This window comes from Nilaparvata lugens, chromosome 13 (assembly GCF_014356525.2).
Source record: "Nilaparvata lugens isolate BPH chromosome 13, ASM1435652v1, whole genome shotgun sequence".
NCBI lineage: Eukaryota > Metazoa > Arthropoda > Insecta > Hemiptera > Delphacidae > Nilaparvata > Nilaparvata lugens.
In genome coordinates this window covers 24,694,625-24,708,849 of record NC_052516.1, presented here as the reverse complement: position 1 = coordinate 24,708,849, position 14,225 = coordinate 24,694,625, and the positions used below count along the sequence as shown (strand labels likewise).

The 14,225-nt window shown below is 36.0% G+C and overlaps 1 protein-coding gene across 1 annotated transcript in view; it reads left to right on the top strand.

The window, feature by feature from the left end:
- The window catches only part of LOC111058443 (neuroligin-4, Y-linked-like), an 850,919-nt gene that overhangs the window by 512,875 nt on the left and 323,819 nt on the right, over positions 1–14,225 (top strand). The window contains 1 exon segment of the mRNA XM_039440114.1: positions 4,988–7,721. Coding sequence (XP_039296048.1) covers positions 7,298–7,721 — 424 coding nt within the window. The 5' untranslated portion in view covers positions 4,988–7,297.

The window sequence follows — 14,225 nt, the reverse complement described above, 5'->3', positions numbered from 1 at the left end:
AATATGTTGAAGAGTACTAAGAGATAAACTGTCCCTTCATAAATGTTCATTCCCTGCAATATGATAATATCAAAATACAATAAAAAGTACATACTATCTAAACAGAACCTCAACATCTTCTAGTGAAAACAACCAGATTTCTATTCCTTGAGGAAAATTCTTAAATTTTAAACTAGAGGACACATGGAAAGGTAAATAATTATAAAACTTCAAAGCACAAAAGTAAAAACCTACGAAAGCTTCAACATTAGCCTTCAACAGAATGACCTTATTTTGAAATCTCAACGACTAGAGTAACTCTAGCATTACTTTGAACATTTCCTCCTCTAATGAAAAATATTCTTAGAACTCTAAAGACATATAAATAAATATCTTAATGGCAAAATATGAAATTGTTTATAAAAAAAAAAAAAAACTTTTACTTTTTTATCCATGATTGATATGGGAAATGAAATGTTTCAGTTTGGAAAGATACATTTTTAAAATTTTTAAGAATAAAGAAGTTCTTATGATATGGTCGAAACCGTTTATGATCTGGAAAGAGAACGGAATCTGGAAAGTTAGCACTTCAACAACCCATAACTCGCTTATAAGACCACTTAAAAATTTGATTTGCCACTTTTTCTCACTCTTGTAATGATCTTAACAATTATATTGAGAAATATTGTACAATTTAAATAATAAAAAAGTGTATCGAACATCCTTAATGGACCATGATTGAGAGAAAGTCCAAATTGACTTATTATTTGAATTACAGAATTGAGTAGCTGAAGGGAGTGTATTGTAATAATATGAAGATGATATATAATTCACAGTTGAATATGGCTTATGAAGAGTTAAAACTAGTTATTTTGTGATAAAAATAAAACGGTAGGCTACTTGATAATTATTGTGCTCTAAATAGTGAGTTGTGTTTTTTCTGGCTCTAAATTTTCTGATTTGAGTGTGATATTTTTGTTTGTTATTCTGTTTTGATTTAAATTCAATTTAAAAATCTTAGTTTTCGTTGTTTTTAAGTGGAAATGGACTGAATTTCAGTAAAGTGAGATCATCACACTATTTTGGACGTTTAAAATGTTATCCAAATTTGGGAGAAAAAAAGTACAAGGAGTATCCTTAGTTTTTCTCTCCCAATCAGTGCTTCTTTGTGAAAATATAAATAAATGAAAAAAATAACCTCCAATTATTGTTCTAATAACCTACAAAGAAAAGTGAATATTTTAAAGTATTCTGGGTATTATCACAGAATTACGATTATAGGAGTTTTCTCTGGTATTATTCACTTTATTGGAGTAGCCTATCAATTGCTTAGATAATATAATAAATAGACATCGATCATTCTTGAAGAACATCTAAATTTCAATTACACTGTTCAATTTGACAGAAGAATATGAACTCTTCACATTATTAACGAAAAATGAACATACGACATTATTCATACTTAAATATTCTCAATGTAAAACCCTGATAGCAAATCTCAATGTAAAACGGCTGTCTAATTTCTGAATTCTAATTCTAATTCCGAATTCCGATCTCGTCCATCTCAAGACGCCGCTAATCTTGTTCATTCCTATCGGACCACGTTTCAAGCGACTCTTCAGATCTGCACTTCAGATTTTCAAAAAAGATGGGGGAAAGGGGTTGAAGTCACCCATTAATTCCAAGAATAATAACCTCGAGGGGAAGTTTTTCTGACACATTTTCCGGGAGTCGTACTTTATGCACGGCTGGGAAAACTCCGGCGGGGCTTTTCCATCGGAAAAGCGAAAGGAAGATGATATTTAAATACTAAATTTTCTTGTTCAAAGACAGTGGTTGTGAGTCATGAGGGGGGGGGAGGAAGAGGAGAGAGTGAGAGAAAAAAACGTGAGGGAACTCTTCAAATTCGTATTTCAAAGCGTGCCCCCACCGTAACGCCTCTTAAATCTTTTTTATCGCTTACCTTTCTGACTTTTTTGGACCGGATAGGGGGGTGGGTGAGTCTCAACCCCATCCCCCACCCCACCTGAACCTAAAAGTCCTCCAGGAAATGTTGTTCCTTACCGGAAAAATTTTTCTCGCAAAACCCGACCGGCAACGGATCCGCTCAGAAACTACGACTAGCTCTCCTACAAATCAGGACATTTGTATGCCACCCTGTCGTCGCTTTTCTATTTGCACACGCCGAGAGGCCCAAAATGGCGGCTATTTGCCAGTCACGTGGTCCAGTCACCGATTTTCGGCTGGCAAATGGATTGTGGCAGCGCGCGTGATTCTGATTTAACTCTAATCTGAGTATTGGTTTTGGCTGGACTTTGATTGAAGGTTGCGCTGTGGATATAATAATCATTCATCATAGAATATCATGATAATAGTATAATTCTCATTATCATGTTTATTGATCGAACGTAGTGATGTCTATGTTTTAACTCGTATTTTCTTTTGTCTGTCCTTATGTAACGCGATTACGACTAAACGCGTTGATAGAATTCGATGAGATTTGGCAGGTATATTCATTTTTCTACTGTACGTTGATGTATACACAAGGTTTTTTGAATTTTGCATTTGAAGAATAATATGAGAAGAAAAGGAATTCCTCCATACTCTGATATCACTATAATATATCCATATACTTTGAGATCATCTACTACTCAATCATATCAATCAGCTGAGAAGTCGATTACTCATTGCATGCATTACACATCTGTGTCTATTTCTATAAGGAGGATTTCAATATTTTATGAGCGTGCCCCTCATTATCAATATTCTCACATTTGAAAACGTTATTTGATGGTGATTGAAAATACGATAAAAATGATTGAATGAACTAATAATGCTGAAGAAATTATAATATTCCTGATTGAAAAAAATTAATTCTAAAATAGTTGAGAAATATTTTTATCAGATGGAAAGTTTATCATGGAACTGGATAAATTATCATATGGGATACAAATTCATATCATAAAATGTACACGTGAAATTCTAACCTTATCTGGGACTTTGTCACCTATAAATAATTTGGAAGAAAAATAGCACAGGGACTACCTTATTATTTTATCTTTCAATGTTATTACATTAGTGTCATTTGCATTGTAAATAAATGAAATGAAAAATGAAATAAATTCAAACGTGAACTGAGTTCATTAACATGAGTGAGTTTATGATTTTGGAGAAAACAAATAACAGTTTTCAAGAGTAAATTATTATGATTCAACTGTGAATTATGATTCAACTGAATCAACTAGAACAGGTTACATAAGATACTTGAGAAAACTGCGTGAGGTCTATACTGTTCACAAAACTACTAATATTATGTGTAGATAAATATTAGCTCATTGAAAATTATTTTGATACATCAGATGAATATTATGAGTTGAAGTGACCGATTTTAATAATAGCATTATTCTTCGTGATTATAAACAAGCAGTTCATAATGGGAACCAACATTGAAGAGTATCATTATTACGTTCTATTATCGAATAAGAGATTGATTGATTAATTAATTGTTAAGAAACATGATGATTGTGATTTGGTGTTCAAATTGAGAAATGTTAAGTGTTAATGAGAATTCCTGTTGAATTTTCATCATTCATTTGATTCATTTCAATCATGATCAGATGGATCGAATCAGGGATGACCTTCTGGAACAGATGACAATCTGTGCCTCTTGTGGCATTTAATAAAGGTTGAAATCTAACAAGCTTTTGTGCAACCGAGCTCTAATATGCAAACAGAACAAGTGAGTCGCGGTGTAGATTTCGTTTTTGATCGATACCACTAATCAGCTGTAATGATAGAAACATTTGAATCCACCTTCGTGAACGGGTATCGAGACGTGACTCTACTGCTCAATTTTATATTTATCCTTCACAATATATTAATCCTATTATATTAAGCGAGCAATTTCTGTATATGGTTATATGGTTATCTGGTTATTTGGTTATCTGGTTATCCGGATGTAGGTATCACAAATCTCGAAAACGGCTCTAAGATTTTCACAAAATTATTTTCATAGTAGGTTTTATGATTAAAAATTCGATTGCACTAGATCTCATCCCTGGGAAACTGAAGGACATGGAAAGGATAATAATTATTCATCCTTGGGAAAACAGACGATAATTTCGTCGTCTGTCGCTAACAGAAGATGCGTGTGCCTGTGTGGGAGGTCAGCTGTGTAATCAATCATCTTACTGTATCTCGCGAGAAATCTAGAAATTTCAATAGACTCGATCAAAATAATCTGATCAACCATGACATGGTATATCATAATATTCAAAGTTGATGATTATTTCACAGTTTTAAGTAATTAGTGAGTGTTATTTTGTTATTCAATTTGGTTTGTAGACAATCTAAATTGAAACTTCACTGTTTTAAAATATTTGGACTGAAAATTGGACCTGAATTCAAGTGTATGGAACATAACCTACTTTTTGAACCATGTATAATGTATTTATACACTGAAGTCCTTCTCCAATCATTCTGAAGAACTGTGTTCTGTTCATCAATAAATAAATAACGAGCAAAGCACGGTGCCCTGTAATTGTGTATTAGCTAGGGCTAGACCAAACGAGAATAGGGCTAAAACACGAATTATGTAGCAAAGAAAACTTAGAAACAGCTCGACATGTTTATGAGAAGCTTGATAAATTATGTCTCCAAAACTGTATGGATCCAATGTCACTTGTCATGGCTTCAGAGGCTTTGAACTGGCTTTATCCAGATTTTGATAGATCTTCGTCCAGAACAAGCATTCGATTGTTGGTCTAACCCCAGCCTTTCGTCGTGGAGGTGATCGTTCGCGATCGCGACTCTACACTTGAAGCTACATATCGACCTGACCGTTATGTTCGCACAAGATTTCTCGTAATACGACTCTCACTGTATAAATGGATGGAAGAATGAAGACAAATGATCATTATGATAATGATACCAATCAATTGCGAATTCATCAATTCATTGAACTCATCCAGGAAAATCCTAATCAATGTAACTGTTTTCTTTGTTTCAGATTCATGAGGAAACATTGCATCTCCATCACTTCAACTTGGGAACTACGTGTCATTCGAAAGTTATCCCCAACTCTACAGGTCCCTTATTTCCTCTACATGACAATTACTAAATCATAATAGAAATCTGAATCTGAACAAGAATAGGACAAGACTAGGATATATATAAAGTGTTGAAAGAAACATGAAGTGATAAAAGATTAAAAAATAGATTGGCAACAGGATAGCAATTGGAAGCAACACAAATCAGATAGAAAGTGGATGCATTTAACTTTACATTCAAATTTTTGAGAATTGATACGACGAGCCCAGAGAATCCATCAAGAGTTCATCAAGGAGATGAGAATGAAAGAGGAGAACGATATAACATAGGTTAACTGGAGAAATAAGATAGAAATAGGAAAAGAGTTGTGATCGAATGAAGAAAGTGAACTGAGAAGAGAACAGGAAGTTTCAGAGAAGTCTGGGCAGGAGTCCCCATGAATAATGCGAGAAAAGAGAACAACCAGCGGCAAAATGAGTAGTTCCTTGTACGAATGTCTGAGAAGAAGGAAAGAGTTCAAAAGAGAAAGGGAAGATGCACCGTGTCTGGAGCGAGCTCATACAAGGTAATGAATTTTAAAAAATACGATACCACACACATGAATGATACTGCCTGTTTTTATTGTTATTATATTTCCCACTAGTAGTTTTACGGCTCCCTCTCCTTCTTTATGGAAGTGAGACGGCCCCAAGTTCTAAGATGCCTGTAAGTTTTAGGATCCGAGTTGGAAAGAATCGCTAATGGATTTGCCGGCGAAACTAGGCCGGGTATGTGCGCAGAATAATTTCGAGGACTCTCTCCCATTGTGGTTCTGATACTGCACTGCAGAAAATATGGACATATGTGGCAATAAAAGAAGATTAACAGCCCGGGTTTGTCAGACATGAGAAATGTTGTGCTGTTTCTCCAGATAAGTGGACATCTGTAGATTCGTGAAGGGATGCTCATGGAGACACTTTCCCCAAATTGAGAACGATATGATGACAAAAGTTTCAGTGATGACATTTCTAAATTGAGAGTTATTTTTGATGACAAGAGAGATTTGAAACATGATGGGCTCTCAATGATAATCTACCCAAAACATGAACTATTGGTATTTGGAAAAATTATCCAGTTTGTCTCCACAAATAATTGGGAGTGATTTGATGGCACTAACAGTCTTTAACATGATCAATGAAGTTTGTATTCAAAAAACCCAACAATGATCTTATCAATATTGACACAGTGAAGTGCATTCTTCAACTTCTCCTTAAAATATGAGTGTAATATATGACATAAAATGGAGAGATATTGAGATGAGATACTCAGAGCAACAAAGTCCCAAATTATTGGCTTTGAGAAAATAATTCGAATAAAGAACTAGAGAGAAATAATAAGGCCCTCCGTAATGAAAGAACTTGGAAACTGGGTCAGTTTATCATGATGAATCAATTTCATTTATAGGTTATTAACATAATGATAACAGTTTCAATAGGCTTCCCTACAAGCAATGAGGTCAAGAAATTTGAGAGATCTTTCCAGTTTTAAGAGAGGAGTATCGATTGATAATACAGAACATAACACCAACTCCATCATCTCTGTATCAATGAACTATTATCCCAGTTGTTGAAGATGTTTGATAACTATTGATTGATCAGTTGTTGAAAGGAACAATAATGAACACGAAAAATAGTTCCCACTTGGATCATCGACATAGTGGTATCTAAGTGAAATATCTATTGGATTGTTTATTATATAATCTCGTTCGTGGAGGTATTACAAAACTACATACAGAGTAATAAATTATGAGTAATTCTTCGATATGTCACTAACATCTAGTTCAAATATATTGAATTCGAATTCAAAATGGAATGAGAGCTATGATAATCCATTCAAATTTGTGCCAAAAACCAACTATTGACAGACATAATGATAAGACTGAAGTGTTTTATTGATAATTGTTGAAGAGATGTGTCAGAACTATCACAATACATCTATTCTGTGTTTTATCGATTGATATTGTGGAGATTTATCAGAACGGTCTCAAAACATCAATATTATAATAGACTCACCAGAGTTATGAAAAATTAAAATGATGATTAAGAAAACACTTGATACGACAGAGATCTGTGAAGAGTATAGACCACTTTCCAAACGAATCGATTGGTGATGAGATATGGAAGGTTGGCAAACAAAGATTTGTGAATTATTTTTCTAGAGATCATTTTTTTGAGGGAGAGATCTTTGAGAAATGTATTTGTAGATCATTTTCTTGAGGAATCTATCAGCGATGGAAGGCTGGCAATTGTTCCTGATTATACTAGTTGTGACAATCACAACAACTGACTCTAGCAGCAGCACTCTGACGCGAATAGTGCAGACGCGTTTCGGCCAATTGCAGGGCATCATCAAGCCAATGGGCAGTGGGCGTCACCTGCGACCAATCGAGGTGTTTCTGGGCGTGCCCTATGCGACCCCGCCCACCGGCGGAAACCGGTTCTCCCCCACCCGCACTCCTCTGCCTTGGAACGGCGTGCGATTAGCGGACAAGATGAGCCCTGTCTGTCCACAGCGGCTGCCCGACATAGCCAATGAGACGCTGGCGTTGGAAAGGATGCCACGTGGTAGGCTGGAGTATCTGCGCAGGCTCCTCCCACATCTGCAGAACCAGAGTGAGGATTGTCTCTACATGAACATCTACGCGCCTGCTCAAGGTGAGTGTCTTATTTTCTCATACAATTCTTTCTTATAATTGAAGTATATCATGTTATTCATTGATTTCTCATAACATTACAAATTATCTATGATTATGAATATGAATTCTCAAAATATCTCATAACATATCAAAATACTCTGTATTTATGATCTGTACAAGATTTATGGGTTTTGTTTACCCACCTCATAGACTTGTTTACTGGAGTTTGCCAGAGATTGGCCCGTTTTATATGGGAATGAAAATATTAAATTCAATTTCATCTCACATAAGAAAGAACGAGGGTTTGAAGGAATTGAAGAAATCACTCAGGGAATTCCCTATTTTATTGTGTCCTCACAGATTAGCAGACTTCCCTGTTGGTTGATGTTTGATTGATGTATGTTAAGTGAAATCTGTTGTGTTCTATTAACTGTTGTGTTGAAATATGAAGGTTGGTAGTATTATATTGGATTACACTTTGAAATATCTCTGTATATTACAAATATTTTGTATGGCACAATACACGGTTGACTAGAATATTGACTTTGACTATTGTCTACAATATACACCTGAGCAGAATGCTATGTTTCAGTTGAATCCATACTATATTAACTGTACACGTTTCAGTTGAATCCATACTATATTAACTGTACACGTTTCAGTTGAATCCATACTATATTAACTGTACACAGTGGACTTAAATATTGACTTGTTTCCTATTGACTTGAAATAGAATGCAGAATGTTTCTGTTGGATATCATTCTATTAAATTGTTAAGAATTGTTCCATAAGGGAACTCACGAAACAGTTCTTTGAGTATCAAAGATTCATAATAGTTCAATCATAATAATAAATCAATAATATCAGGTTGATTCGCCATCCAATTGTCTTGATAATGGTGGCATTAGTAGCCGAAACATGTCGTGGCGAAATTATTTCAAAATGTACTTAGATTTATATTCTTAATTATTATAATAAATAATATTCTGTGTCATGTCCAAGAAGTGTCTGTACGAAAAAGTTTGTAATTTGATTATGAAAACTCAATAACATAATATTGTCTGGTCGGTGGAAGAGAGACAAGGCGAGGAGGAAAGAGAAAGGTTGAGAAAAAGAGAGAAAGATTGATTGATTGATGAGTACTTTCTTTATGTAGATTACAATATATATACTGGCTTATACACTCCTATACAATAGCTTACGATATAGCAAAATTATAGAGGAATTTACAAAATATAAATAAAGAAAATAATTATTGAGCTGTATATTTTATGAGAAAAAGCAATTTGTAATAACTATAGATAAAATAGATAATATTGTTATGCATCTACATAAATTGGCGGAGCTTTGGACATATCAATGTACATTCTTCGGAAAAAATATTCGAAGAATGGACATTGATATGTCCAAAGCTCCGCCAGTTTATGTAGATGCATAACAATATTATCTATTTCATCTACAGTTATTACAAATTGCATTTTTTCATATCATATACAGCTCAAAAATTATTTTCTTTATTCATATTTTGTAAATTCATCTATAATTTTGCTGTTTTTGTAAGCTATTGTATATAAGTGTATATGCCAGTATAAATATTGCAATCTACATGAATAAAGTACTCAATCAATCAATCAATCAAACTCAAAGAAATAGAAAGGTTAACAGAAAAAGATAAAGGGTGAGAAAACGAGAGAGCCAGTATATATTGCAATCTACATAAATAAAGTACCTAATCAATCAATCAATCAAACTCAAAGAAAGAGAAAGGTTAAGAGTTGAAGATAGAGGGTGAGCGAAAGAGAGAGATATGATGACAAGGAATTGATTAAGTGAGAGAGAATGTAGGAGAGGAAGACTGTGTGAGAGTGTATGAGATGTAGAGTCAGTGAGAGAGAGTGAAAGAGTGTGATAGGAGAGGAAATGTGTGCGGTTGTAGGCCTATCCCTAGTGGAAGCAGGACGGTAGACAACTTGTGGAGGTTCCAGAATGATGACAGACCCACACCGTAACGCGGTTAACACATATTATGCAAATGATAGCCCACTCCTCCTAGGCACAGAGTCAACGCTCTCACTATTTACATCATAGCCTGATGAATTTGCAAAAGCATAAAGGATGGAGGATGATATTTATGGTGACTGAGAAGTGTAGGAGATTAGAATAGGAAGTAGAAGAAAATGTGGTTGAGGAAGAAAGGAAGAATTGATGATATAAGGATTGAATTTAGGCAATAGTGAGAAACCTAAACCTTACCTAAACCTAAACCTAAACCTGTGGGCAATTGCCCATATTGGGTAATAGATTCATTGCCTAAAGCTATAGGTTTCATGTTTATATAGGTTTATTGCCTAAACCTATAGGTTTTATGTTGATATTTTTTATTGCCTAAACCTATAGGTTTTATGTTTATATAGGTTTATTGACTAAACCTATTTATGCAATAGGTTTTTGATTTTGTATTCAAATTTTCCAAATAAGTGCAATATTTCTAAAGTTTTTAATTTATTGTGATACATTCTGTGATTCATTTAGATTATAACATCAACCTTCAAAATTCAAAATTTTCAACACATTATTCCTGGACCGAAAATCAAGTGATGAAGCAGTGTGTGATAGCAGTGTATGAAAGCAGTGTATGAGCTTTGGACTTTCTTCGGAAAGAATATTGAAAATATCCTCCCCAAGAAGGGTGAGTAGGAGATGAAGAAGAAGAGGAGAAGAAGAAGAAGAAGAAGAAGAAGAAGAAGAAGAAGAAGAAGAAAAGAAGAAGAAGAAGAAGAAGAAGAAGAAGAAGAAGAAGAAGAGAAGAAGAAGAAGAAGAAGAAGAAGAAGAAGAAGAAGAAAAGAAGAAGAAGAAGAAGAAGAAGAAGAAGAGAAGAAGAAGAAAAGAAGAAGAAGAAAAGAAGAAGAAGAAGAAGAAGAAGAAGAAGAAGAAGAAGAAGAAGAAGAAGAAGAAGAAGAAGAAGAAGAAGAAGAAGAAGAAGAAGAAGAAGAAGAAGAAGAAGATTGGAGAAGGGGGAGAACATGGATGGAGAGGGCAGACAATAAATTATGATGATGAAGTGGGTGGGAAAAAGTGAAGGAGGCTTACACTCACACTTTGCACATAGTGACACAAAAATAATACAATTATGATAATATGCATAGTGATAATAATATAATACATATTAACTATTATAGTTCTACTGTACTATTATTCGCAACTACGTCTCTCTCCCTCCATCCCATACACATTTCCTATCCACTCACTCTTCATCCTTATTGTACCACTCTATCATCATCACCTCTATTCTACCTCTTCCATTCACTTCGAACCTCAATCTTCCAATGCTCTAATTTTCCTCCTACTCATTACCTTCTCTTCCAATCTGAAATGATCTAGTCCACCTCTTACAAAATCTTGCAATCATTTGCAAAATGCAAAAACCTCCGATTTCTCATGATCTATGATACGAATTTATTCGTTCTCGTATTTATTCTAGATCTATCCAATATTACCTTGATGAAAAATGTTATCTTAACTACTCTCAACCTCCATCTCCTCCACTCACCTTATCTTCCTCTTTCTTCTCGTCGTCCTTCTCCTCCTCCTTCTCCTCCTCCTCCACATCCTTATCAACCTCCCACTCCTTCTACTCTTTCTTCTCTTCCCTTCTCAAATTTCTGGTTCCCCTCTACTACTCCTCCTTCTTCTTTTCATCCTCCCCGTCATAATCAGGCACCTGCTTCTTCCTCCTCCTTCTCGTCTTTCTCTTTCTCCTCATTACTTCTAATCCTCCTTCTCCTTATCCTCCTGAGCCTCATGCTTCTCCTTCTTCTACTTCTCATTCTTCCTTAGCTTCATCACATACTCCTCATCCTCCTCTACCACCTACTCCACCGCCTCCTCCTTCTTCTTCCTTCTAATCTTTCTTTTCCTACTCGCTCTCTTCCTCCTTCTTTACATTCTCCCTCTCCTACTTAGCACCCTGCTCTTTCTCCTCTTCCTACTCCTTACTTCTAGTCTCTCTCTCTCTTCTTCTCCTTCTCCTTCCTCCTAATCTTTCTCTTTCTACTTGTTCTCCTCCCCCTCCTAATTAGCATCCCGCTCTTCATTCTCTCCCTACTCCTTCCTTCTCGTTTCTCTCTTCCTTCTTCTTTTCCTCCTCCTCCTCCTCCTCCTTCTGCTCCTTCTTCTTCCCCTCCTTCTCATCCTCCTTCTCCTTTTCCTCTTGAGCCTCTTGCTACTTCTCTTCCCACTTCTCTTTCTTCCTCAACTCCATCATCTCTCCTCATCTTTCTCTTCCACCTCCTCCTCATCATCTTTCTCCTCGACCTCTCCCTCCATCACCACTTTCCCCTTCATGACCTCCCACTCCTCCTTTTTCCCCTTCCATCTCCCGATTCCACCTCATCTTCATCTTACACCATTCTCACAAATTCTCCCCTTCACTATTTCCCCATACCTTCCACTTCCTACATCATCTGATTCACACATTTGCATAAAACCATGACCGTAACGGGTATCACCCTCTCTCTCCCATCCCCGCCCCGACACAACGACCACTCAGCTTCTAAATGTTGTCGTCTGCGACAACCTAGGACAGATTAACAGTGTAGACTCGCATGTCGCCATCCCACCAAACCACAGGAGTACTTGTTTGACTAGCACAATCCCAAACTTATCCAAAACTGAGAATACTCCCTCATTATCTTCATACGATGAGATCGGATGAACTAACTATCCGATTGAAAATCGGATAGTAGACTATGTGCCGGTTTGAGAATCGGATTGAAAATCGGATAGTAGACTATGTGCCGGTTTGAAAATCGGATTGAAAATCGGATAGTAGACTATGTGCCGGTTTGAAAATCGGATTGAAAAACCGGATAGTAGACTATGTGCCGGTTTGAAAATCGGATTGAAAATCGGATAGTAGACGGTAATCGGTTTGAAAATCGGTCTACTAACCGATTGAAAATCAGATAGTAGACTATGTGCCGGTTGTACAACAGCCAGTTAAATTTTAACCGTGAACTATTCCACGAGAACCTATCAGACAAACCGTCTTTTTAAAAACGGCTTCTCCGATTGATTCACATGAAAATAATCACGATAAAAATATTTTACCGGCTGTTGTGCAACCGGGCACCTGAATAACATAAAACAAGTAAATGTTGGAGCCATGGCGGTCATGACAAAAAAAAAACATTTTCAATGAAATTTCTCTCCAATTGAATTCGATTCCATAGTGAGGTCCACGTTATAATGACAGTATTTGATCAACTTTGGTTTTGCTATCCTTGCCTATCATTCGACAAAGCCGGTGGTACTATCCTTTTCTAGATCCACAACGATGCCAATTATGTTTTTGACAGTGTAGAAATATAATTAATTAAGGAACAGAATCGGCATCGCTATTCTTCTATCTTTATCCACTGCCATTATAACGTGGACCTCACTATATCAACCAACATTGAGAAAAGTTTGCAATATAGCTACGCATATTTAGTTCGAATCTTGTACTTTGCTAGCAAAAAGTCATCAGGGACAGAAATTTGAGAAGGATTGGGAGAAAAGGAGGAGGCAGAAGATTGTGGAGAAGAAGGAGTAGAAGATGAAGAAGAAGAAAAGAAGTTGATGAAGAAGAAGAAGAAGAAGAAGAAGAAGAAGAAGAAGAAGAAGAAGAAGAAGAAGAAGAAGAAGAAGAAGAAGAGAAGAAGAAGAAGAAGAAGAGAAGAAGAAGAAGAATAAGAAGAAGAAAAAAGAAGATGAAGAAGAAGAAGATGAAGAAGAAGAAGATGAAGAAGAAGAAGAAGAAAGAGGTTATAAGCAACTCTGCAGGACACACAATTCCCCCAGGGTTTGCAACTCTCAACTTTCTTCATATCTTGGGGCGTTAGTCCTATAAATTTGGGCCTGCCACTGTGCTTAATAAGATCACACCAGGGGACTTGGCTGCATCGAAGAGGACTTCACCCAAATATACGAGAAGTAAGTCCGCTATACGTGCCTGATTACTGGCGTATGGGTTGAAAAATCTTTCATAAAATTCTCAGGGCGTGTTGGTTCAGTAATCCATAAGCTATGAACATACTTCAATACGATATTTGTATATACAGAGTTGGTGAAAAGTCCGAGAACGGCTTAATATCTCATACACAAAGATAATTTGACGGTGGGTGCGATTGGGGATCCTACTCAAATTGAATAAACTACTTCACAATGACATTAAAAATCTGGTCCACCATCTTGGATCCGCCATATTTAATGCAGGGAGGAAACTTCTTAAGTATAACAGGAGCGCTTGAATACTCACTGGAAATTATGGGACGCTGGCCGATACACAACGGCAACATAGCCGCCGTTGTCTGCCTTCTCTACTGCGCATGTCCATCCCAAGTCGGAAATTAATTTGAACGGGGTTTAACTACTCAAGGCTGGAATAGATTGACTAATAATATGCAGCATCTCATTTTAGATGGTGATAAATAATCTATTGGTTACATCTATGAATATGCCTGAATACTAAATATAGTTGCA